The sequence below is a fragment of the Thamnophis sirtalis genome, unplaced genomic scaffold (genome assembly GCF_051295495.1).
Source record: "Thamnophis sirtalis isolate CommonGarterSnake01/CBP01778 unplaced genomic scaffold, rThaSir2_p1.2 scaffold_1, whole genome shotgun sequence".
NCBI lineage: Eukaryota > Metazoa > Chordata > Lepidosauria > Squamata > Natricidae > Thamnophis > Thamnophis sirtalis.
Window position 1 is genome coordinate 69,155,043 of NW_028261381.1, and position 27,582 is coordinate 69,182,624.

General features: G+C 38.1%; 1 protein-coding gene across 1 annotated transcript; it reads right to left on the bottom strand.

Annotated features, from left to right (window-relative positions):
• On the bottom strand, positions 1 to 27,582 carry LOC148049524 (acyl-CoA (8-3)-desaturase-like). The gene is made up of 6 exons (XM_087703941.1): positions 27,337 to 27,582; positions 23,311 to 23,493; positions 22,096 to 22,191; positions 17,022 to 17,150; positions 856 to 1,004; positions 1 to 735 (listed from the first exon to the last, which is right to left on the bottom strand). Exons 1-6 carry the CDS (start codon positions 27,433 to 27,435, stop codon positions 609 to 611), a joined length of 783 nt encoding a protein of 260 aa, XP_087560067.1. The 5' UTR covers positions 27,436 to 27,582; the 3' UTR covers positions 1 to 608.

Genomic DNA, 27,582 nt, shown 5'->3' on the forward strand with positions numbered 1-27,582 from the left:
TGCCATGCCCACCAAGCCATGCCAACAGAACTGGTAGTAAAAAAAATGAATTTCACTACTGCTTTATATGGACTTATATAAAATCTATATAAAGTAGTACTTTATCTAAGCACCCAAATTTCATAGTCATGATGATAGGGAGACGGCAGAGTCTGCCTATCTTTAGGAGGCCATCTGGGTGTGTAATTTTCATACAAGCAATATAGAAACAGTTTGCCATTACCTGTTTGATGTTAACTGATAACTAATTATTTAATACTAACTAATTTTATAAAAGATGCATGTGATAGAACACATGCTTAATGACTAGCATCTCTCTCTTTCTACTACTAGGCTTATTTTTTTTCTTAAAGGATCTACATCCAAAATCTTTCTTCTCATTAACAGTTTAATACTTTGCACACCAGATCTCTTTTGTTCAGTTGACATATTCACATGTATATAAGTATGTCTATATAATTGCATGTTCTCCTTTCCCCGACTCTTGAGAGCAAAGCCATGCAGATCCTTCATTTGATTTCATTCATTTGATCTGTTTGGCTAACCTTTGTATCTTGAATGTTTCCTAGATCCCCAACTCCTCTTCTGGCCTGATAGTCTGATACTTACTACACAATGTCAGCAAAGCCAGTGAAGAGAGGTTTTGACTGATATTCAATACCATGTTTAGCACACATGGACTTCACCAAAGGAGCCACCTTCCAAAAGTTGTGCCGAGGCATCGTAGGGAAAAGACTATAGGCAGAAAAGAAGACAAAGAACTTGTGATACTTAACTATCTTTTTGCCTTATTCAAACTATGAAGCAGTTTCTTACTGATAGCTTAAAATCTTATTGCCCTAAATCAGTACTCACTGGTGCTCAATTTGAAAATTCAGGTGCCCCGTTACCCAGTCATTGAAAAAAGATTGATTCACATTGCACATTGACTGAAGCTGGGAGAAGAGAGAAAGACAGGTTTTAGTCCAGACATACCATGAAGGAAGGAAGATCAAGCAAATGTCTACAATATATATTTATATTTGTCCATGATTTATATTTTAATGTTGATTGGTTTGTATGTATTGGTATATAACTAGTATTTCTAGTAAAATATATTGAATTTTGGAAATCTTAAATTATATTACCCTAATAGTAGAGTTTAAATACTCATTTGTTATCAAATCTGATAGTCACCAGAGTACAGTTTTGAAAATATGGAGAATTAAAATATAATTCTAGCAATATATTTATTTTTCATTTTGTGAAACATTTCTTTTCTACAGTTACTTTCAAATCTTTCCCCTTACTTATTCCAGACTGAACCAAGTTGTCTGGTCTGATTTGAACTTCTTTTTAAAAAAATGTCCTGGGACAGTTGACATCATGGTGAGAATGGCTGGAAAATAGTGAGGCTCTGCTGAGCCCCATGAAATCCAACCAGTAAATGCTGACGGAAGACCTTACAGCTATCCTGGAGGGACAGTGAAGGAAGGAAAGACGCTTTGCTGACCATGAGGAACTTACAATTTCCTCGTTATGTGCAAAGCAAGCTCTCCTGAACGACAGTAGGAACAATTGCCATTTTTGGGCAGTCACGAAGGTGGGGCAACGGGACAGTAAAATTTGTGCAGGAGTGATATTGAAGAAGAACAGTGTGGTGGCTGTGTGAGAAATTTGTGGGTTTTTTAAAACTTCTGTCAGAAATGTTGATGTTGATCAACAATGGGGCTGTAAAAGAAGGTGGTGGTTTTGTCAAGCCTCCACCCCCTGAAACAGTGGCGGATAAGGACAGAGCTGAAAGAGATCCAAAATAAGATATATTAACTGTTTGATTATTTGGATACTATAAATGCTAAAAGAAGAAAAGCAGAGTGGCCATCTAAGGATTTAATAAACTCTTATTTGGATTAAAATTTGGTTCCCGGACTTTAAAAGAATATGGTGTAAACAAAGGAAACTAAGAGAAGTAGAAGAGAAACAGTGCAACAGCGACATCTTCTGGCCAGAGCAAAACCCAGAGGGGAAAGTGTGAGAAAGTAGAGGGAAGACAGTGTGGATTAGAAATTAATCCTGAACAGTGTATTGGAAATAGTGTTGCAAGACTATCACTAGATAAATTGCCTGCACCTGGAATTTGTTTACAAAGAAAGAGAGTGGAAATAGTGTAAGCTGTAAACACTGTAGCTCTTTGATTGGATACAGGCACTACTGGCTGTATAATTAAGCAACTGGAATTGGGGAATAATAGAGGTTGCTTAAAAGATAAAAGAAGAATTCTATATCTCAGCTTTTAACATCTTTCCCTGTAGATCAGTGGTTGTCAATCTTCCTAATGCCATGACCCTTTAATACAGTTCCTCATGTTGTGGTGACCCCCAACCATAAAATTATTTTCGTTGCTACTATGTAACTGTAATTTTGCTACTGTTATGAACCGTAATGTAAATATCTGATATGCAGGATGTATTTTTATTGCTATAAATTGAACATAATTATAGCATAGTGATTAATCACAAAAAAAATGCAATTATATATTGTGAAATATTTATTTCTAATTACAAATGAATGAAATTTTGTCTTGAACCATTAAACCCTCAAAGAGCCATTTGGATCTGTTTCCCACACAAAAGAAAACACCGGGAGCCACAAAACCTGGGTGGGTATGGCCAACTCAACATCATTCCCACCCAGTCAGATGACATCCCCCTCCAGACATGCCTACCCAGGTTTCATGGCTCAGTGTTTTCTGTGGGAATAGGGTCTCTCTTTAATGAGGAGATAACAAAAGAAAGGGAAAAGCCAATAAAAGAAATGAAGAAGGGAAAAAAGAAAGAGGAGATGATAATAAAAATAATAGTGGTGGATGAAATGAAACGGGGGGGTTGTATTAGGAAAGTTGAATGATACGATTGAAAGGAAGAAAGGGCTGGGATAGAAAGCTTAGAAGTTAAGCAGTGGAAAAATGGAAGGCGGGGCTTAGCAGTGTGAAGACGGACTTTCAGGCTGCTCCTGAATGTCCATCTAAACCCGATCATCTGGATGGTTCTTTTTGGACCCAAGCTGTCCCAAAGAGACAGTGAAAGGTAGGGTGAAATCCAGTGGTCCCAAAGACACCCGCAAAGTCTCTGGTGAACCAGGAAAAAACCCCTTTGCCAGTGATTTCTGGATTAGCCAAATGGCTACTGAAACTGCTGACAGCCCTGAATAGACTGGATAAGAAGCATGTCGTGCTGGTGAGAGTTTTAAAACCTTTTTTTATTGGAAAGAGAACACTCTAAATTTGGAAATTCAGTTTAAAATAAGGCTGACTAGTGAGAAAAGCGGCAGGTATAAGTTTTGCCATTTGAAGGATTTTTATTTTTTTATTTTTATCTCTGGAAACCGGGCTGGACTTTCCTGCAATTCAAATCCGCTTTCTGTGTTTTTCTTTTTACCACTGACATTCTTAACTCTGGACCTTGTGGGGACACTGAATTTAAACTTAAAGTGCTTTGAAGATCTGTTTTTTTTTAGCTCTTAGGCTGCTCTTTAGTAACTCTTGTTATTTTCTCTTTTTTTCTAAACAAAGTTATGGAAGCCTTAATACTGAGTTGATACAAGTCAACAAGTCAATATAAGCTAACACTGCCATCTAGCGGACTTGAAATATTGTTACCAAAATTTCCCCTGTAATCTATTTGGTTAAAAAAAGTAGGCTTTATTTATACAGCTGCAGCTTTTTATTATCTGGAACTCTGCCTTAGACTAAATAACAAAGCAGCAAAGGAAGCTGAGAATGACCTTGGAAAGACTTTGATCTTAGGGGGGAAAAAGACTGAACGTATTTGTTTTAGCTTGGTGGCAGTTTTTTATATTATTTTCATATTATTCTGCTGGGGAGATATTGACCTTTTTCTTTTTTTTTCTCCTTTTGTTTTTTTGACTCCTTACCTTCTTTTTCTTTTTTTGTGGCTTGAAGTATCCTTGTTTTTTTTTTCTTACCCTATGTTCTCTTTTTGCATTTTTTTCTTTTTGAAGACATTGGGACATCAATGGATGGCTCACCTTAAATTTTGAGCAAATTAGACTGAAGAGTTTTTGTTTTGTTTCTTCTTTCCCTCTCTTTCTCTCTTCTCTTTCTTTCTTTTTCACCCCCTTTCTTAAGTCAGATTTTCCCTCTCCCCCCCTTCTTTTTTCTCTTGTGCCCTTTTCTCATTGTACTTATAACAGTGATGGGCAACCTTTTTGGCGTGGTGTGTCAAAAATTGGCAAAAAATCGAGCATAACTCGCGTTGTGTGTCACTTCGACAAAAACATAATTTTGCGCAATTTATAGTTTAAACTACAAAAATTTATAATTGCAATATATAATTGTATTTAATAAACCAAAAACAAATTATTTAACATACCTGCTTAGTAACTTCTTTGTTCATCAGTCGATTTCGTATGTTGCCCTTGATATTATTGAACTTGTTTGGGGTGCCGTGAACCAGGGCTGTGGAGTCGGCTGCTTCCAGCTCCACGTCCTCATCAACATGCCGCTCCAGCCCGCCCCTGCTATGAATATACCTAGTGACGCAAGGGCGAAGAATATGAATATTCATAGCGGGGGCGGGCCGGAGCGGCATGTTGATGAGGACATGGAGCTGGAAGCAGCAGACTCCACAGCCCTGCCGTGAACTGAGATAAGTGTGGTGCGGTCGTAACCGACAGTCCCAGGAGTAGACTCTCTGTGCCGGCCTGACTGGAGAGAGGCGCGCACTGTTCCCACGCTCCTCTCCTGCGGGTCCTCCCTCGCCGTGCTGATGACGTGTGTGCACACGGCACGCACGCCTTACCAGCAGCCCCTGCGCTCAGAAAGGGGCGGCGGCGATACAGTAAGTGAGTGTGGGCGGGGGAGATCACACATCCCGCCCCCCCGTTACTCCAGCACAGATTCTTTCATCCTCGGCGGCCGTGCAGGAGCCGAGGATGAATCGCATGAAATCCTGTGCGTGTCACCCCAAATGGCTACGTGTGTCAGCACTGACACGCATGTCATAGGTTCGCCATCACTGACTTATAACCTTACACCTTCAAAAATTTGTTGAGCATGAGTAGAAAAGTAACTCCTGTTGGCTCTACAACAACAACCCCTGCCTCCTCACTGGTGGGAGGTCAGAGGTCAATACAGTCAGTGCTTCAGCAAGAGAAAGAGAAAGGAGCAAACATTGAGACAATCATGCAAGCGATAAAGAAAATGCAAGTAGGACTTGATAGTAGGGATGACAAGTTAGATACCCTTGTAAAGAAGTTTGAAGACAGGATTCAAAAAATTGAAGGTAAAATCCAAGAAGGAGAGAAAAAAACTGAGAAGTTAGATAGTAGACTGAATGACGTGCAAAGGGAGAGTAGTGGAATACTAAGATGGGAGATGGATAGGTCTGAATTTTTCTTAAGATTTCAAAACATAGAAGAAGAAAAAGGAGAGAACGTAGTACAGATAATATCCAAAATCCTGATAAATGTATTAGAGATATCCCAAGAGAAGATGATAGATACCATAGATGAAGTCTTCCAAGTACATACAAGATATGCAATGAGAAATGCTCTTCCAAGGGAAGTGCATGTAAGATTTACTAAGAAAACAACCAAATTACAAATTTTACAGAAAATGAGACATAGAAAATTAGAATACAAAGGCAAGGAGATCGCAGTTCTCAAACAAATTCTGAGAGAGGTAAGAGAGAGGAGAAGAGAATATCAATTTCTGACCAAAGTTCTGATGAAAAAAGGTGTCAATTACAGATGGCTCATTCCAGAAGGTCTACTATGTACATGGCAAGGACAAAGGCACAGGATAGATACAATTGATAAGGCAGAAGCTTTTTATGCACAATATTTTAGAGAAATGGCTTAGAAAACTGGGAAAGATGACTCTGTGGCACAACTACTGGAGTCACCTACAACTGTGACTGAAAAAGTAGAAGGCGCTGTAGGTGGAATTGAGAAAGAAGAAGGTGCAGTGGGGGGTGTAAGCTGCAGAGAGAAATGAGAACCCAAATCTACTAGAGTTATAAATCCTGTATATAAAGTATAAACATGGAGGAAAGAAAAATGATTACAATTAATATTAATGGACTTAATTCAGCAACTAAAAGAAAGAAAACATTTCATAAATTAGAGAAGTTAAAACTTGACATAATTTGCCTACAAGAAGTACATATCCAAAAGGGATATGAACATCTACTAATTCAACCAAAGCTTGGGAAAATGTTTTCAACATAGCAGTAGACTTATATACCGCTTCATAGGGCTTTCAGCCCTCTCTAAGTGGTTTACAGAGAGTCAACATATTGCCCCCAACAATCTGGGTCCTCATTTTACCCACCTCGGAAGGATGGAAGGCTGAGTCAACCCTGAGCCGGTGAGATTTGAACCGCTGAACTGCTGATCTAGCAGTAGCCTGCAGTGCTGCATTTAACCACTGTGCCACCTTGGCTCTGCAAGAAAAGAGGAGTGATCTTCTATATTAAAGGCAATATTGCAGCAAAACTAATTTATGCAGATGAAGAGGGAAGAATTTTAATGGTGGAAATTATGGATATCAAAAAAACACTTCTAATTGGAATTTATTCCCCCAATCAAAAACAAGATGAATTTTATAAAAAATTACATAAAAGAATCTTGGACTTAGACTATGTTGATATTTGTATGATGGGAGACTTTAATGGCATTGTGGACCAAAATATGGACTATAAAACACAAAACAAAAAGGCTAAATAGAAAATTGCTGCCGAAATCCTTCTTTAGGATGATAGATGAAATAAATCTAAAAGATATATGGAGAGAAAGAAATGCCAAAAAAAGAACAATACACTTTTTATTCAAATAGACATTCATCATTTTCTAGAATAGATATGATATGGGCTTCAGCAGAATTGATCTGCAATGTACAAGAAATTGAGATTGGAGCAAGCACTTGGGCAGACCACAACTCAATCTCAATTAAATGGAAAGGCCAAAGGGCAAGATCTAGATGGACATTAAATAATACCATATTGAAAGAAAAAGACTTTGTACAAAAAATGGAAAAAGAGCTAGTCCTTTTCTTTAAAGAAAATAGGAAATAAGATACATCAATGCAGAATCTTTGGGATACAATGAAGGCTGTAACTAGAGGTCTGATAATAGACTATACAAGGAAGAGAAACTTAAAGAAAAGACAAATGCATAAAGCTTTTGATAATGATTACAAAATACTTGAAAGAGAATTACAGAGATCCCACAAAAAAAACATGTCAAGATAAAAATGGATATAATTAAACATAAAATGGACCTACTGGAAAAGGAAGACCTGGCACAAAAAATTAGAGGTGCTAAACAGAACTATTTTGAAAATGCAAATAAACCAGGCAGGTGGTTGGCATATAAGATGAAAAGAGAAAGAGAGAAACAAAGAAAATATTCCAATTAAGAGATGAACAAGGACACATTCAGTATAGAAATACTGAGGGGAAAAAATTATACAAGATTACTATGCTAAGCTCTATGAACAAGAGAAGGTGGAGGAGGGAGGAGTCAAAAAGTACTTACAGGATGCCAATCTCCCCCAGATATCAGATGAAACTAGAACAATGCTAGAAAGTAAAATAACAATGATGGAGCTAACAGATGCACTTAAAAAACAAAATAACGGAAAAGCCCCAGGACGGATGGACTACCCGTGGAATACAGAATATTTGAGGAAATTTTGATTCTCCCACTCTTACAAGTCATGAATGAAGTGATGTCTGAGAGTAGAATACCGAAGTCATGGTCAGAAGCATATATTGTATTGCTACCCAAGGAAGAGACCGATTTAACACAAACTAAGAACTATGGACCAATTTCTTTATTAAATTCAGATTATAAGCTATTTGCATCTATACTAGCAGAGAGACTTAAAAAATATTTAAATAGCTTCATCCACTCAGATCAAAATGGCTTTTTCCCTAAGAGACAAATTAAAGACAATATGAGAATGATTTTGAATACTTTGGAATATTTTGAGGCCCACCCCGAAAAACAAATGGCTTTGATGTTTCTTGATGCACAGAAGGCCTTTGACAATGTGAATTGGCAATTTATGTTTTGACAACTGGAGCAGATGAACTTTGGTAAGAAATTTACTCAAACCATGTTTCTGATATATCAGAAACAAACAGCAAAGATAATGGTAAATGGAAAATTAACAGATCCTATTGAAATAAAGAGAGGTACGAGACAAGGTTGCCCATTATCACCATTACTCTTTGTCTTAACATTAGAAGTCTTAAATAGAAAGATCAGAGAAGAAGAAGAAATAAGAGGAATGAAAATTAAGAAAGAAGAATATAAGCTACAAGCGTTTGCAGATGACTTAGTTTTTATTCTTGAAGATCCACTAGAAGCAGCACCCAAACTTCTAGAAAGAATAGAGGAATATGGAAAAGTAGCAGGTTTGAAAATAAACAAAGGCAAAACAAAGATTATGACAAAGAATATGCCAGCAACACAAAAGGAAGAGTTGTCAGAAACTTTGCAGATTCAAATTACAAGCAAGGTTAAATATTTGGGGATATACCTATCACCTAGATGCAGTACTCTCAAGGAGGACAATTATACTAGACTAAAACAACAAATAGCGACTGATTTGATGAAATGGGAAAATTTACAACTATCAATGATGGGAAGAATTTCTACAATTAAAATGAACATTCTACCTAGAATTTTATACCTGTTCCAGACAATCCCAATCAGATTGGGTAAGGACTTTTTTCAAGACTTAAACAAAATAGTTTTGAAGTTTATTTGGCAAGGGGGAAAAAGCTAGAATAAAACTTAAATTGTTACAAGATGCTAGAATTAGAGGAGGATTGGGCTTACCTGATTGGGAGTTATACTACCAAGCAACAAACTTGATGTGAATTAAGGAGTGGATTACACTAAAAAATTCTAGACTATTGAATGTAGAAGGTCATGATTTACTGTTGGGATGGCATACTTTTTATGGTATAAGGGAACTAAAGCACATGGCTATTTTAGAAGACATTATATAAGGGAGGCTTTGTTATTAAACTGGGGAAAGGTTAAAAGATTACACTACTTAAAAATTCCAGTCTGGATATCAACGATTGAAGCATTTTCATATCCAATAATATATAAAAAGGAACAGTTAGAAATGTTGAAATATTGAATGCAGAGGGTGAACTCAAATCTATCCAAGAGTTGAAACAAGAAAAGATAGAAATGAATTGGTATTCATATGTACAGATACAATCCAGATATAGTGAAGATAGAAAATCCAAAGGTGTTTACAATAAAATGACTGAGTTAGGCAAAATTTTAACAGGTACTGATGAAAAAGTAATTTAAAAACTATACGAATATTTATTGGAGGTTAAATTACAAGAATAACAAGTTGAAGAAACTATGATAGCTTGGGGGGAAAACTTTAGGTATGGGATTGATTTAGAGAAATGGCAGAAACTGTGGTCTCAAAACTATAAAATGACAATGTCTACTGCATATAGAGAAAAATTGTATAAGATGTTTTACAGGTGGCATCTGCCCCCAACGAGAATTGCAAGAATGTCCAAGAATAAATCAGAAAAGTGTTGGAAATGCCATCAGATACCGGGCTCATATTACCACATGTGGTGGACTTGCATTGAAGCTAAAAAATACTGGACTAAAATCCACATGTGGTTGGAGAAAATGACATACAAACAAATAAACTTTAAACCAGAGGTCTTTTTATTGGGAATCATACCAGAAATCTATAATAAAAACTTAAAATATCTGATTGTAAACGTGTTAACAGCAGCCAGAATAGTATTTGCAAAAAGTTGGAAAAATGAAATAATACCAAAACAGGAAGAAGTTATTCGAAAAATAATGGACGGTGCTGAAATGAGAAAATTGACACTTGAAATTAGAGAACAAGAGGACGAACAATTTTATAAGATATGGGACTTGTTTTATCAGTGGTTGGGGGGAAAAACTTGGAAATGAAAAATGTTTTACTCATGTTTTAACTGAAGGAGTTAAATGATAACACAATTATGCTGTGAAATAGATTAACAACGATACAATGAAAAACTGATACATATATGAATTGAATACTTTAGAATTTTTTGCTTTAAAAAGGATAAGGATAACAAAGATTTATGTATATTTGATAGAGGACTGGTGATATAATGTATAACCTTAAGAACATATTACAATGATATCTTGTTGTTGATAAATAATTTTAATAAGGGAATAATTAAAAATTGGTATATATATGTAGCGACTATTTAGAATATTTTGTTGAAAAATGAAGGAATAAGATTTCTGTTTGAATGTATGAGGTACAAGGAGAACAATGAACATAAGCATACCTGATAGTTGATTGGTGGAACTATGCATAATTGAAAATAGTGATATATAAATATAAATGGTTGGTAAAAAAAATTTTTTTTTCTTTCATATGGGGATTATATAAAGATATACTGTTATCAAATAGATAATCAAGAATGTAAGGGAACTATGATTTATTGGAAAAAAATAATACTAATCGTAATTGAACATATACTGTACAATGAAAGTGAGGTATTTAGTTATACTCGATGAAAAATCTGTGATGGTAAACGTTATTCGAGAATATGGATGTTAAAACACCTATAACCAAACGACATGCTGTATGTGATGGTGCTCTTTTTTTGTTTTTTTATGTATGTGTTGTAAAAATTTATAATAAAATTTATTATATTTATTAAAATTTATTAAATTTTATTAAATTTTATTATAAAATTTATAATATTATAAAAATTTATAATAAAAAAGAAGAAGTTAGGCAGCGAAAAAGGGTGGAGATGGCAGGAATAGTTAGACCAAACTTCCAAGAAGTAGATATAGATAAAATTAGAGATATAAGGGAGGAATATGGGAGGCAGGCCAAAAAAAAAAAAGAATAACAATTAAAGTAAGGTGGGTAATAGATAATGGTTAGATTATTTTTTCCTTCTCTTTATTGCTGTTTGGACTTCCCTTTCCTTTTCCCTTCTTTTCTTTAAGGCATAGCAATTATAAAGTTGAAGCAGGCAAGGAGGTGATGAAGGGATGAGTTTCTTCTCTGTTGTTATTTTTGAGTTACTCTTCCCTATATCTCCCTCCTCTCTCTATTTTCTTTTGTTCTTTTTATTTTCTTTTTTTGTTTTCTGACATAGGATATACTTAATCTTATATGTTATTAACTGCTAGATAAGATAGACAGAAGTTAGAAAAGAAGAGATATTAAAAAATGAAGTATTAAAGAGAAGGGTTGTTAAAGTACATGATGCCAAGTATTACTGTTATTGTATCACTATGTTATTACAATATTACTATTATGTGGTAATAGTGTAGATAAATGTGACAACAAAGATGAATATAATGATTGTTTAAATGTGATTGCACCCAGACAACCAACTGTTTAATAAAAATTGGATTGAATGTAATATAAATAAAATAAATAAAACTTGGGGGGAGGGGAGAATATCCTGATCTGGATGAAAACCAGATGCTGGGAATGGAAAGTTTTCCTGCACTGGCCAGTTTTTCTTTCAGTTAGTACTATTATCTTAAAATGAAGCCAAAGAATATTTGTTCTACTCATCTCATTTCCACTTTTATAAAGTCCAAACAAAATCAAGGGCAATCATAATCTATAAGAAAAGGCATAGCATTTCTAAACACCCTTCGAACTTTTCTATCATAGGAAAAGCAAGGTAAAAGAAATAATAATAGGTTAAAATAACATCCAAAAAGTAGTTCAGTTTTCACACGTGGAAATGATAATTGATTATTATGGATCTGTGAATTATTGTCATATAATAAAATTATGCAGACAAGCTAAAGTCATATACAGCCATCAATTTTATCTCTCGGATCTCTCTTACCTGTGTAGAGAACCAATCCAATTAGAGGATGGCCGGCAATGGAGACCTCACATAGATCAAATGCGATGCTACAATGAACAGTTAATACCACATGATATTACCCCAGCGATGAATTATGCATCATTGCCACCGCATTCAGAAGACAGCAATGTGGGTCCAGCCTGCTACCCATCCCGTTTCAACGTGTCTACCTTTCCAATATCTTTGTCATGTGAGCCCTTACCTGTTGAACTATACCAGCCAGAGGGCCCATTAGAGGAGCCTGCAGAGGAGGCGGGAACATCAGCAGAGAGACAAGAACAAACATCTGCTTCAGCGGAACAGAACAGAGTGCGGAGATTGGAAAGGATATCCAGGAAGCCCGCATATCTCAGAGACTATGTGTGTTCCATCCAGGGGGAAGGAGTGCTACGTTCTGAAGTCTCGAGAAAGACTTGTCAATCAATGGGGGAAAAGGAAGCCGTTGAAGCTGGCGCGTGTGCAGGCTTTAAAAAAAAAACCTTGTTCAGAGTCCAATGCTTTTGTGGTTCTGGAGACTCAGACTCAACACTCAATCTAATTGAAGACAGTTTAAAAAATACTTATGACAGAGGTTCCCTCTGATCTGCTGTAAGCAGTTAGTTGTGGTGCCCACCAGCTTGACTGGCTTCAAGAAAGGATGGAGCTTGTGGAATTCATAAGATTCAATGGCTATTAGCTTGGATGGCAGTGTGGTAGCTTCTGAAGGCCACCTGAAGGAAGACCAGTAGATTTCCTTGGTTGGTTATTGTAAGAATGGACTGCTGAACTTGATGGGTCAGGGGTTAGATCCAGCAGGCACCATTTATGATCTTACGAATAAAGCAGTTTCAAAAACAAAAACAACTGCTGGTGAAGAGGTTGGACTATATTCTCCATTATGTTCCTGTCTCTCTTCCATGGCAATTTTCTTCCACTGTAATTTGATTTATGGATGCTCCTCAGTTGTGTCTATAGAGCATCAAATAATTGAGCAGTTGCATGAGAAAGTGCAGTACCCTCTCCAGCTTGCCATTTCTCTCTTCGCATTGTTTAGGCATAGCCTGTTTTTGAAGGTATGGACTTAGAATTGGGATGCCTCCCTCCAGCTTAAATATGTATATTAAACTCATGGGAATCTGTGTGGTCTGAGAAAGGAAAGAATTCCTCCTCATTCTCTGCAATGTTCTGTAGTTGCTAATACTGCTCTTCTTCTTCCCTCCTCTTCTTTATCTTATCATTATCATTTAATCATTATTAATCATTAATAAGAGCTGTTATTAATCTAAACTGTGCTGGGGATTATGTAGAATGCATATATATAATCTGCCCATGAGCTCATGGTGGAAAAGATAAGAGTCCAAAGAGGATGTGAAAGTTGTTTTTTAACAGAAGAAAAAGTTCATTTGGAGTTTAACAGGAGGTAGGGGGAGAGAAGATACTCACTGAAGAAAAAAATACTTGTGCTAATAGTTATAACGCATGTATTTCTTTTTCTGCAAACCCAACTGTAAAAGAAAGGCATGAAAAAAGCAAATAACTTTCAAAAGATAATTATAATTTAAGGCTCCATTTCTATAACATCCTTTTCATCTGCTCTGTGAAATAAATTCTCAGGCAGGAAAAAAGCAAAAAAAAGTGAGATGTACATAGCTGTCACAATAATAAATTGTAATTGTGGAAGTTAGAATAGATTGCAGTCTTAATTTTCAAAATTTCCAGGTGCAGAAACACATGGCAGAGCGAGATAGCTTTTAAAATTAAGCCCTACAATAGAAATACAGAAAAAAAACAGTCTTAAACTTAGATTTCTTAGTCAGGAAAGGAAGTTGTCCCTTTTGGTAGCAGAAACTGTTGAATATTGAATATGCAAATACCAGCTGCGACCTGATTGGCTGGTCATTTTGACAGTTGGTCTGAGTGCTAGTATAAATACCCTGACCGTTCAGGGAAAGTTTGAATCGCTGTCATCTCTGTCTTAATAAAGATCTGTCTTGCATCCATGGCTCCTGCGTGTCTTTCCCTCACAACACACCTTTACAACACTGGCGACGAGGATGGGATTTGCGATTCCCGCAGAGCCTAAGACAGAAGCGAGGGAACAACATCAGCCAACGTGAACTCAGGAAAAAAAAATTCCTGTTCTTTCCTCCATTGAGGGCCTGTCAGAGCTGCCGCCTTGGCCAGCAAGCGTCAGCAGCAGTAACCACCGCCGTGGGCCTCCGGTTTTAGCCAACCTGAGTAAGCAATCAGGTGCAGCCTCCATCCGTCCGAGGGACGGGCTTCCTACTCTTAACCTCGACTGGAGCCGCCACCGCTACTCAGGGACGAGCTATGGACCGCGACGGCTAAACCGCGCATGGGGCCGCTGCCTGCCTGCCTCCAGCTGTTCCTACGGCACTCTCAGCATTACATGCACCGCCGCGTTCAACAAACCGCCTCGTTATCCAAGCTGCCACCTAGCATGCACCGGCTACGCTCTCTCAGCCTGTCTAAATTTGAAGGGGCTCAGCCTGCATAAATTTGAAGAGCAGCCCGAAGCTTCCACCAGTAACCGCTTTTAGCACCTCTGAAGTCTGCCCTCTGGTAGCAGCCGCTCGACCGATCCCCGCTCACAACCGCACAGCCTCTCCAACACTAGCACACTCACTACATACACCAGACTGTCCTACTCCTCTGGCCACTCCTCGTTACACTATCAGACCTGAGTTATTCTCTGGATTCGGCTGCCTTAACTTTAAAGCTGCTCGCACGCCTCTACACCATAAGCACGCCCTACACCTGGGCAATCCACTTGCCTCGTAGATTGATGTTCCTCAACCTGCTGATGCGTCGAATTGAGGTCGCTTAAGTGCGCTGCCGGCACGCCTACCCCGCTGCCTTCAAAGCCCTTCAAGGCCTCGCTGCCTGTGCGCCGGCAAGAGTTTCTGCGCACCCCGCAGGTTTCTGAAGCCAACGTTGCCACTGTGTCCCTTCTTGCGAAACCTGCCTCCCAAGAGCTGCCGTCCCGATGCCTGCCAGTCCTCCCAATGCCTCCAGGGCTCACAAATTCCTTCCTGCGAAGCCTGCTGCGAGAGCTCAATGCCTGCCTCCGCTGCCTGCCTTTGCCTCCGCTGCCTGCCTTTGCCTCCGCTGCCTGCCTTTGCCTTCAGCGAAGCCTGCCTGCCTCCACTGCGAGGAGCCACTGCCTTCGAGAAGAAGCTGCCATTCCCTCCTGTCCTGCCTGTCACCCCAGGCCACCAGCGCCGGCTCTTCCCGCTCACAGACCTCCACGCAAGTCTTGCCTCTGCTTCCCGCTCACAGACCTCCGAGCAAAAGCCAATCCACAAAGCCGCTCGGTCCACCTAGCCTCCGGCATCTAAGAAGCCATTCGGCTCGCATCAACCCCCCCCCAGTGGACAGAAACTGTTCAAAAGACCTCACCAACAGTTTTTTTGGGGGGGACTCCTCCTTGTAGCTCTCTAGCCCAGGATCGGAAGATTTTCAATGGGGTTTTTTTTGCGAGCATGCGCAGAACTGAGGGGAAGGAGAAAGTCTGAGTTTGAATATGCAAATAGTCTTTAGAACTGGGGGGAAGGAGTGTTGAATATTGAATATGCAAATAGTCTGAGTTTGAATATGCAAATAGTCTTTAGAACTGGGGGGAAGGAGTGTTGAATATTGAATATGCAAATAGTCTGAGTTTGAATATGCAAATAGTCTTTAGAACTGGGGGGAAGGAGTGTTGAATATTGAATATGCAAATACCAGCTGCGACCTGATTGGCTGGTCATTTTGACAGTTGGTCTGAGTGCTAGTATAAATACCCTGACCGTTCAGGGAAAGTTTGAATCGCTGTCATCTCTGTCTTAATAAAGATCTCTCTTGCATCCATGGCTCCTGCGTGTCTTTCCCTCACAACACACCTTTACAACAGAAACACTAGATAAACCTAATCTTCCCATTAGTAGAAGGCCCCAAAGGAAAGCATTACTGATGGACATGGATCTGATGGGTTCAAAGTGTTCCATTGTCCCAATATCAGCTCTTCAGCCACACCATCCTATAGCCGCCAAAATTAATGTCCCGACTGGTTTCGGTAGGAGTAAATTAACAATAAAAAGGGAATCCAGAATCTCAGCTAAATAGGCAGCTTCTTCATTTTGATATTTTTACTGACTGCCACATCCTCAGAACCTCACAACCATCAGAGATAGAACATTTTCTACCAGTATTTCTGCTTGTGAGGCATAAGTAATTCTATACTTCTGCCAAGATAAAATATGCTTAACAAATCCGAAACAATCCACTGAGATAATCCACACAATAGTCAGTTCAATCCATAACATAAACCAGAGAAAGAGCAAAAGGGAACAAACAAATAGATGCTTAAACTCCATTCCACCCTCCATCTTTTAATCTATCCTATTCCTGTCTGAGCTGCCAGGATTTTTGGACAGGAAGACAATCTCTTACTTTGCTTCCCTAACACACCTTCTTAGGATTGCACTCATATGGCCATAAAAACTTGCTGCTTTCCTCAGAATCCTTTTGTACATGATTGTTCAGTCAATCCAGTGAGATAATTCCCTCAATAATCCAGTTCATAATATTCATCTATAGCTATGAGCCACCACAGGAGAACCAGTTTTAACGCATCAGGCTGGAAACTGCAAGATTGTGAGTTCTAGTCTCTCCTTGGACAATGCCACCTAGCCTTAGAAAGCAGGGGTCCTTTATCAGTGGTGGGATGCAAACTTTTTTACTACCGGTTCTGTGGGCGTGGCTTTGTGGGCATGGCAGGAGAAGGATACTGCAAAATCCCCATTCCCTCACCACTCTCGAAGTTTCCACTGCCGGTTCTCCAGAACCTGTCAGAACTGGCTGACTACCACCTTTGGTCCATATAGACAAATACACTTTTGTTATGGCCACCTTGGGTGAACATTTTGTCCAACCCTACTAATCTACTATCTCAATGAGATCTGTTTTATCAAATGCTGCTAATAAATATAAATAATAAACCCAGAAGAATTAGACTGTGCTCAACTCTAACAAATTGACAATGAAATGGCTTAACAGTTGCTGTTCTGAATGCTGATCTGAAAGGAGAATGGCCAGGGTTCCGTAAAATCTGTTGTCATCTAAGCAGTTGCTTCTTACCTGCAAAGAAAGAGTTTCCCCTAATGACAAAATAACAGGATGAAATGAAACAACTGGGTCCTTCTCGAAACAGTTGGGTTTAGCATGATGCTGGGAATGGTGCAAAGACCACCAATTAGCTGAAAGCCCCTGTAGGGGAATAGTGAAATAAAGCATTCAGGTTCTTTTAAAAGAGTACGGTCCCTATTAACTTTGCATCCAGTATTTTCCTTCCTTTGTCACTGGCATTTAATCAGACTTATCACTAACTGGACTTTATCACTAGCATTTAATCAGACAAAAGCAAGTGAATATAATGCCTGATATGCTCATCTAATTTCACTGATAATGTTGATACAAAGATTGTAATAGCAGTGTTAGGAAATAGATTATAGCAAAATGATACCATTTGTTATTAAGAATGTTCAAGCAGGGTGAAAAAAAACTAGGCATGCAACAGATGATTTAGGATTTACTGTAGATATAATCGACTTAAAATAAAAATCAACTTGTAATCTCATTATTGGATGCTGAAAAACTTTTGATAAAATACACAAACAGTTCATGTTCATTACACAGGTCTGCAAAAAAAATTTTTTTTTGAGAGCTGTTATGGTTATTCCATGTAATCTTTATGTTTTTTGGTGCGCTGAATCCAAAAATGGCCTCCATTTTGTCATAGGACATCACGTTTCCTGGCAATTTAGGTAACTATGTTAAAAAAAGGCAATACCTCAAAATAAATGGAAATAGACTTATAAAATCAAAGTTTTATTACAATATTTTCATGAAAATCCTTTTTTGAACTGAAATGAGCTCACCTACAGACACTAAACTCCATTCTTCTTCTTTGTGGGGCTCCTCTTGGTGCATTTACGCTTGTGAGTAGCATCTGGAATGTCTCTCTGAAGCATCCAACAGTAGTCTGCCATCATTATAATGCTCCATTTTCCCTGGTATCTCCTTTTCATCTCTTTAATGTCTTGGTGGAATCGTTCACCTTGTTCCTCACTCACAGCTCCCCAATTTTCAGGAAAGTAGTCAAGGTGGGACTGGAGGAAATGCACTTTCAAACTCATCAGGCAACCTAAAGCTTGAAAAGCTTTCAGCATTCTTCCAATGATCTTTTTGTAGTGAGGATCTTTGTTATTGCGTAAAAATTTCTGTATAATTTCTTTAAATGCAATCCACCCTTCTTTTTGAGGATCCGTCATGGTATTGACAAACTCTTGATCAACTATAAGTGTTCTAATGTCTGGTCCAATGGACACACTTGGTGACCAAGTATTTGAAGCATGCTCACTTCTTGAAAGTGATTTTACAAATTGCTTCATCAATCCCAATTTTATGTGGAGAAGAACTTTATGGGAAGGACATTTGTTTCACCGACTGTTAGCAACCTTGGCTGCCAACTCTTCTTGGTCCAGTGATTTTGTCAGTCTCGACTGTCCCATAGCCACAGAAAACAAGGGTATTTGGTAAACCCAGCTTGTTGCCCAAGCAGAATGCACAAGACCTTCAAGTCTCCGCACACTTGCCAACCATGGTCTTCATATTTAAGTTTATGAAGAACCAATTCCAAGTTTTCATAGGTTTCCTTCAAGTGTACGGAATGACGTACAGGTATGGAAGCGTAAAAACAGTTGTGGAGTAAAACTGCTTTGGGACTTCTTTTTGAAGAATCTATAAAAAGATGCCATTGCTCTGAATCATATTGGAGTTTAAATTGACCCATCAGACCTTCGACATCGATGCAATAAACCAACTTGTCTTCCTGTAAGGAACGAACTCCTTTTCATGATGTCTGAGCCATGAAGATGACACTCCTGGCAACAATAAATTCCTGCTTTTCAGCCTTGATGAGCTAACATGAATTGCGATGAAAAAGTGTGAACAGCCTAGAACCAAGAACCTGATGAGGATTCGTGCACAAGTGTGGCATGCAGGAGAGAGCAGCTCTGTCTCTGTACATGAGACGTCACAGTGCTGGCCACACTCCCGGCACTGACCGGAGATGCTGCTATCTGTCCTGTGTCTCCCTTCCAGTGGATTCTTCAGGAAAGATTAACCCCTTCTACCATTAGAAGCACAGACTTAAAAGCCTAGCTTATGTATATATTACTGACCATCAGATTTACAGTGCTATTTTTTTTACATAACTTGGACAAACCCTTTAAGGTTTTTCGGGCATTTTATATCTTAAATGCACTTATGTGAATTAGTTGATAGTAATTTGGACTTTAAATTTGGTTAAAAACCCATAATATAAAAAAAATACCAAAAATTAATTTTTTTGATAAATTTGAAGACAATTTTGCATGTTGTGGCAAATCATGGTGTCTAGGAGTTTTTTCAATATTTTATTTGTTTTCAGCACACCAAAATACATGGAAATTAGATGAAAATAATCAAACAGCTTTTTAGTCGCAGACCTGTGCTGTGCTTGTCTGTCTGTCTGTCTGTCTGTCTGTGTATCTATCTTTATGGCTTTGTGTGTATGTTCCAGCATAACTCTGGAATGCCTTTAACAATTTCAACCCCAAACTTAATACACAGATGACTTTCTGTCTGGAAAGTCTGTGAGGGTAAGACACCCCTACACCCCTACACCCCCTCAGTGTGTGTGTGTGTGTCTGTGTGTCTGTGTCTGTGTGTCTGTGTGTGTTTGTGTGTGTATTTCAGCATCACTCTGGAACCCCTGGGCTGCTGAAATGAAAAGGAATGAATTATATCTATAGTGTCAAGTCACAGTACTTTCGACAGTGGTAGTGTGCATTTTGGATTCAAGTTCTGTTAAGATACAGCCTGTTGTGCCTTAAAATGGCATCTACTGTACAGCATAGTGCAGTTGCCATGGTAACAGACTCACAGTACTCCATAAGGGGGCTCTCTCTGGTAAGGGGTATTGGTTGTAAATAAATACCCAGTAAACGCCGGGTTATCAGCTAGTATTAAATAGATTTGAAAATCCCTTGGAATTATTAAAATGGATTAAAAATATTATATCTACTATTAAAGTAAAATTTAATGACATTTTCTCCCACTTTTCCATAATTTAGAGAAACTAGACATGGATATCCAGTTTCACCCTTGCTTTTTAAAGTCTGCATTAATTAATACTTCAATCAATATTTAATAATCAGTGTAATTACTGATATTTAATCATTTTTGGTTTGTGTTATTAGACAACTGAGAAATATCTATGGAGTACTACATAACTCAGTTGAATACAAATGCCAACATTCTTTTGTTTATTTCCAAATCTCATACTGTTGCTTTAGTATTGATGCAAAATAACAAAATATTCTATTGTCAAAATCAGAATTGATACTAATAGGTAAAAATTGGGTTACCTATCACTAAATATCAATTCCATATTTGCACTGAATCCATTAAATATTTGACATACACGTATGGTGTGTGTGCGTGTGCGTGTGCATATGTATGTATGTATGTATGTATGTATGTATGTATGTATGTATATATATATGTATATACACCAAAGAATACAACATGTAAATAAAATTGTTGGAGGGGTGTTTCTTCAAATATCAATAGATGGAGATCATTAAACCTTACTTTTTGGGGAATAGGTGAATGCTCTCAAAATTTATATTATTACCAGATAAATTTATATTCTGAGAAAAATTCCAGTTTAAACATCTGGAAAATATTTTCAGAAAATAAATTCATTCTTTACAACATTTCTATGGAGTTCTTTGATTCTGAGAATATCTTTACAGGAAATGCAATTTCTAATTAATGAGGCAGGATTCGGTTTTTAGAATCTGGAACTATCATGCTTAACTATAGTCAAGTATTAAATACTGAAAGCTAATAATTAGAGCAAATTTTCCAATATAGGCAACCTTGGAATATACATATACAGCACTTTTGGTTGGATGGACAGTATTAGGATCTAAATATACAAAACTCTGGTACCTCTGAAAACAATTACACTAGTTATAAACTTTTGGAAAGGAATGTCTACTTTTAAAACACTGTTTTTTCCATGCCGTATTGACTCCATGATCCACACTAAATTGGCACTGGACAAGACTTAATGGACTTCAAGGACAGTTGGAGTTAGGCTGCTTATGGGAACATAACTTCACAATGATTCCCCTCTTGACTCTGCCTCCCCCAACTCTGCCTCTGTTTCTCATATAGAAACATTCTTCAGTCTTTAAAAAAAGTAGTCACAATAGCACACAACCTGCTTTTTCTAGTTAAATTTGATTTGAATGTTTTCTGTTTTACTTCAGTATGACTGCTCTATAGGCTCTTGGTTGGACAACTAAGAGACTGTGCTACTCTTTTTTCATTCTTATTATTGCTGCCTTAAAACAGTAGAAGAGGAATATTTCAAAATTTATATCAGAATTCTATAGAACTCTTTCAGTCTACGTATTCATCCAAACTTTGCAGTGTTGATCAGAGGTGGCATTCTGCCAGTTCGCCCCAGTTTGGGCGAAGGAGGCTCCGCCCACCTGCCTAGACGTCATCACAGAAACTCTGCTCATGAACAGAAGGTTTTGCACATATGCAGATGTGACACGCGAAAGTGCATATTCCCAGTTCTAAATAAGTAGCAGAGGTAAGAGGATTTAATGCCTGGGGTTGATACCCTCAAAGGTATCTGCTATGTTATTTTCATTTTATTCTGTACCTCAAATGAAACAGTCATAGGCATTTTGATGCTTTTCCATTCAAGTTAAAAAGACAACTTTCTTGAATTTATTTAACATGATCTTGAACTCAGATGATCTTGATCTCAGATCTCCTATATGACTCAAGTTTTGCCACCTTTGGATCTTAAATTGGGATTGGCTTTTGATTAATTTGTGCATTCATCTTGTTTATTATAAATGAAATTCCACTCTTGGTCTGCATTTAATAATGACAGACAAACAAATGGTATGATTAAACATAAGAGAACTCTCTGTGTTCTTTGAGTGGGAATGTAAAAATGAGAATCCCATGTGACACCTCTGTTATAAATAACACAACACACTTTTTCATGTATATTTGCAATAATCCATATTCTTTTCCTTCAATTCCGTGGAACATTCTAAGAATAATAGACCTTACTTACCTTTAAATGGCACATTACAAATTCATGAAAAAGGTGGTTGCATTTTGGATGGACTGAAAGATGTCCCAAATCATGTTGTAGCCAACCTGCTTGAGACTAAAAGAAAAGGATGATTAGCCACAGAAGGCTACCTTTGTGTCACTCCTACAACTTGGGACACTAGAAATCAATGTCTATCTGTATTTAATAATCTTGGCAAAATGCACTAATGGGGAAACAAAGAAGTGGGAGGGAGGGAGAGGGAGGGAGCAAGAGAGGGAGAGATATATAAGATTTCATGGTATAGCTTGGTATAGTTTGGTAATGTTTATTAGCACTTTATTGAGTGTCCACAAGGCAGCAATTTATATATTCCTCCAGTGCACATACTAATCTATGGTTAGAGAATTACTAGTTTAAAAAAAACCATTGATTGTTGTGTTATTTAGTACTATTTTTATTTGTATATTTATTGTAAACTATTGGCACATAACATTCATTTATAGAGTATATTTGTACTATATTTCAATTTCATTAATATTTACTTAAATGTAGTATTTTATTACCATTATAAAATATGTAATTAATATTATGAATTAATATTAATTATTATTTATGATTAAATATTTATGGAACTCAATGGGGCTCTATTTACCTATTTTAATCACTTTATACAGCTGCCCACTCAATAACTTTCAGCAGGTTACATCATTAGAAGCCTATTGGCCAGAAGTCCCATCACAGGACATTCCCAAGCATGATCAATCCTGTTTCAGGGCTCTGCCCACGTCTGAAACCTGACTGAAAATGATCCAGATAAACCATTTTCTCCGGACTCTCTGAGGCTGCATTGCAATCACCTGCTTGTTAATCTTAAGAAGACAGGCTGGGATTAATTAGGCGGAGGCTGAGGAAGGCAGCCTGAAAGAACTGAGTTTACTTGCCCAATCTGATAGGCAACTAAACTTTTAAAAATACCTTGGATCTTGTTTGGCAGAATCAGATGAAAAATCATCTGATGGGACATAAAATGAGGTTGCTCTACATATGGAGGATGAGAAGGGTAAAACTGAATAAATCCACTCTACATTGAACACTAGCTGGATATGTCTTATTGAGATGACAGAAGCGTCATCATGGGAGGAGGGGTTATTTGGACTCCATTTGAATCTGTGGAAACTAAAGAAGCAAACAAGGCTATCTCCATGTTATTCTCACTGTGGATTAGAGTCTTGCCTGCTTAGTGGAAGCAGAGAGGGAGATGAGAGGAGGCCAAGTGTGAGTGATAGCGAAGACATCCTCCAGATATATTTGGGAAGAATCAAGTTTGGGCTGATCAGGTGCCAATTCCCCAATCAAAAGTGAAGCCATGTGCTTCCTTACTAGGGTCTTGTCAAGGTGAAAGGCTGTAAAAGGATCCTAAAGCCAAAACATAAAGAAAAAAAGGGAAAAAATATTATAATAAAGAACCAATTTAAAGTCAACCTGGAAGAAACATATTTAGGCTGAATGGTTATATTTGATTCTTATCTTTATTTTCTCCCATTCAAAGCATGACAGACATAATTCCCAGGAGGTGCTTTACTGAAGATATTGAAACACTTGCACTATTTCAGAAATTAGCTCTGAAGGGTTATGATTAATTCTAAACTATAATTATTCAAAAAATGATTTTGGCTTCAAGTAAAGTCTGGAGCAACAGATGACTTTCTAGTGGATCTAAAAAAGAGGTCTGCTAAAGACTTGAAGAAGCCTCTGTGATACAACAAGATAGATAACATCTGAATGAATTAAAAACCAAGAGTGTTCAAAGTAAAAGGAAGGAATAAAAAGTTGTTCTGTTTGATCAAGATTAAAATAAAATATGCTTTTTATAAATCACTGGTAACTCTTTATGGGCCTTTTGCTGACACCAGGACTGAAAAGTTGATCATCTATTGTTGTGCATATAGAAGGATGGGTTTTGGAAAAGATAGACATTTGTTTGTAATTTTATAGCAGGTAATAAGTTATCAAATTTCTTTTTACTTGGCATACTGAAGATTGGAAGTCACTTCTTTAAATATAGTTCTTTTTATTTCTTCTACTTCCTTCCCTTTTGTTTTTCTATTTTTTCTTTCCATTTTTTAATGTATGTCAATGAAGACTCAATCATCCAGGCTAAAGGTGTTTAAAGGTGGAGTTGGAACAACTCTTTCCACACTCATTACATTTGAATCATGACTCCCTAAATCTCAGATTAACATGGCAGATAAACAAAGTTTGTTCCAGTTCCATAATTCAACCTTTAATCACCTTTGGCCTGGATAATTAAACCTTTATTGACATATATATTGCAACTCATTTCAGGGGGAAATACCTGAAATTGGACCGGCAATAGTTGATACATTCCAACCACTCTCTGACTCTGCTTAACTACCGGTAATTTTTACTCTGATTGATGAAGTCACTTGGATGAGCAACTGAATATCCCAGATTAACAAAGTTTGGTCCAGTTGTTATGACTCAGTCTTCAGACACTTCCATTTTTTTAATTATTTCTCTTTTTTATTTTTCTGAGTTTAATTTGCATTTGATTTTACTAGTGTTCTGAAATATTTATCAAAAAATATTTTAAAAATTAAAAAGTAAGTAAAACCTAACAGGGAAAAAATAGGCTAATGTGCTTTGAAAGTGGATTATAGCGACTGAGGACAGTCTTATTTTTAAAATGATGATAAAATTATTATTTTTTACTTCTGTTCATGCGCAAGGCAGCACTTGAATTCACAATCTGCCAATATCTAGCCTTATGCCTTAATCACTACACAAAACTGGCTCCATGACAATTTTTGTGATTAGTTGCAAAATCATGTCCAACCCATTGCAACCCCATGGACACATAACTTATATCTTATCTTTTTATTTTCTACACCTAGGGTGTTGTTGTGCGTGCGTGTCAGAGAGAGAGAGAGAGAGAGAGAGAGAGAGAGAGGGAGGGAGGGAGGGAGGGAGAGAGAGAGAGAGAGCTCCAACTTGTAGTCCGTATTAACAGAGGCCAGATACTGGTTTTCCCAACTGACCAAAAAGGTGTATAAGTATGTGTATCTTCAAATAATCATGTGATATAGACCCAGTTTCTCTCTTTGCAAAAGGGAAGATAGAGAGGATAGTACTGCATGACTGAACTACTGGCTCCTTGTTAAAGTTGTGTATGATTAATTAAAAAGTTACAATTTGATTACTTAATTGCACAATAGTGGGTTATGAATTAATAATTACACTTAAATATAGTTGGAAGGGTTTTCTTGTTCAGAGCTTCACTTTGGTTTTTGGTAAAACTGTAAAAACAAAACTTTGCAATGTTTTATCAACAATTCTAAGCAAAGCTAACCTATAGAGAATTGGTTTAAATTGTTTCTTTTTCTTTCTTTTTGTTCTAAAATCACAGTGCCCTGATGGCGAACCTATGGCACACACACCACCGGTGGCACACAGAGCCCTCTCTGCCAGAACACCAGCCGTCACCCCAGACCAGCTCCACCATGCATGCGAGTGCACCTCCTGCTGGCCACCTGGTCTACGGGACACTGCCATGCATGCAGGGGACACATGTGTGCATGCACAGGGGGTGGGGGGTATGCATGGGGGTGCTCGCATTGCATTTCGGAGCATCACACAGTGCCGTCATGCCCTTTTTTGGCTTCCAGATTGGTGCAGGAGGCCTTCCAAGACCAAAACAAGGCGCAGCGGGGATGCATGTGGTCCCCTGACCTGATTTTGGGCCTGGAATGCCTCCTGCACCAATCTGGAAGCCGAAACAGGGCATGAGGGCACTGTGTGAGGCCCCAAAATGTAATGGGAGCCAAAACAGGGTGCAGGAAGGGCGGGGCAGATACGCAGGGAGCATGTGGGGGGGTCAACATGCTTACACAGGAGTGGGGGCACATGCAGGGGGGTCATGCATGGATTGAATTATGGGTGTGGGCATGCTGTCGCACATGCATGTGAGTGCTTTTGGCACATGATGACAAAAAGGTTAGGCCTCACTGGCATAGCGTATATCAGGAATAATATGTCCTTGTGAATGTAAAAGAGAAAGAAAGAACCTCTGTGCTGATTTCATTGCACCATTTTGTGGGTAGGATTCCTGTTTTATTTCTCCCACTTCTATTTAAATTAACAATGGGATTTGTAAGATTTGGCTCAGTCCTTCAGAGTTAGGAAAATCATAGACTCATAACATAATGGATTTTAAAAGGAACCATGTAGGCCATCATGTCAAACCTCTCTTCTTATATGTGATTCCTGCTTAATGGAAGGCTGCCTCATCTCTGCCTGTAGACATCCAGAAAGGAAGCCCACATCTTTCCCTCAATCAGTGGTTCCATTCTCACACAACACTTGTTTCCTCCACATTGACCCTGGTTACTCAGTCCCACTTAAGAGTTTTCTTCTCTAGGCTCAGCAGTTCAGTTTAACAATTCCTTCAACAACCACCTCATTCTCTCTTTGTGGCTCCTGTTCCAACTGTTTTGGACCTTTCTTAAAGTGTAGCTCCACAAATGGAGCAAAGAGCAGAATAAATGGAATGCTTTGTAAATAATCGAGAAAGCCAAATACTAACAAAAAGAAAGTCAATATGTGCTTCATATAGTATAGAAAGACTTTTGAAAAGTGTTCAGAAAAATGGGAAGCCAGAATCTCATTGTCCTCATGAGAAACTTACATACAAGTCAGGAAGCCACAATACAGGCAGAACATGGCAAAACAGACTGACTCCAGGTTAGCAAAAGGGTACAAGTCTGTGTACTTGACCCTTATATTCAATTTATAAGCTGAATATATATTAAGGGCAACTGGTTTTAACATTGGGGGAAGAAACATCAATAGCCTGTATTATGCTAATAGCCCTTCCCTGAAGCTGAAGATACAGAAAATCTGCAAGTTTTAATGATAAAAGTCAAGGAGCAGAGTGGAAAAATTGAATTAAAATTAAATATATAAAGAAGACCAAACTAATTATAATCACGCACAATGGGAGTGAAGAGACTGAAAATGACAAATAGAATCAACCCTGAACGGTAAAGGAACAAACAATCAATAAATCTGACTAGCACTTAGTAGAGCTACCACAGAAGCCTTGGAGAAGATATTTAAATGCCGTGCCCATAGCTACAAATATTAGAATTGCGTAAACTATGGTATTCCCTGTGACACTTTACGGAAACGAAAGAAACTGGCCACCCGAATACTCGCCTCGTCAGCTGCCCCGCGCCTTACCGTGGCATCCTGCCCTGCGTACGAGCTGATAGTCCGAGAGCCCCCCGGGTGCCTCTTGTAGAACCGGCTGATGTCATAGACTTTCCTGTCAATCACCATCCAGCGCTCCCGTTATGGGTCTTCCTGGCCAGTGCGCAGCCCGATCTCTTCCCAGGTAAACCACCGCGAAGGGCCGGACTGATCGGCCGCGGGATCAACCTCCCTCCTGAGCCTGATCCCGGTTTCTCCTTGCTGGGAAGCCATCTC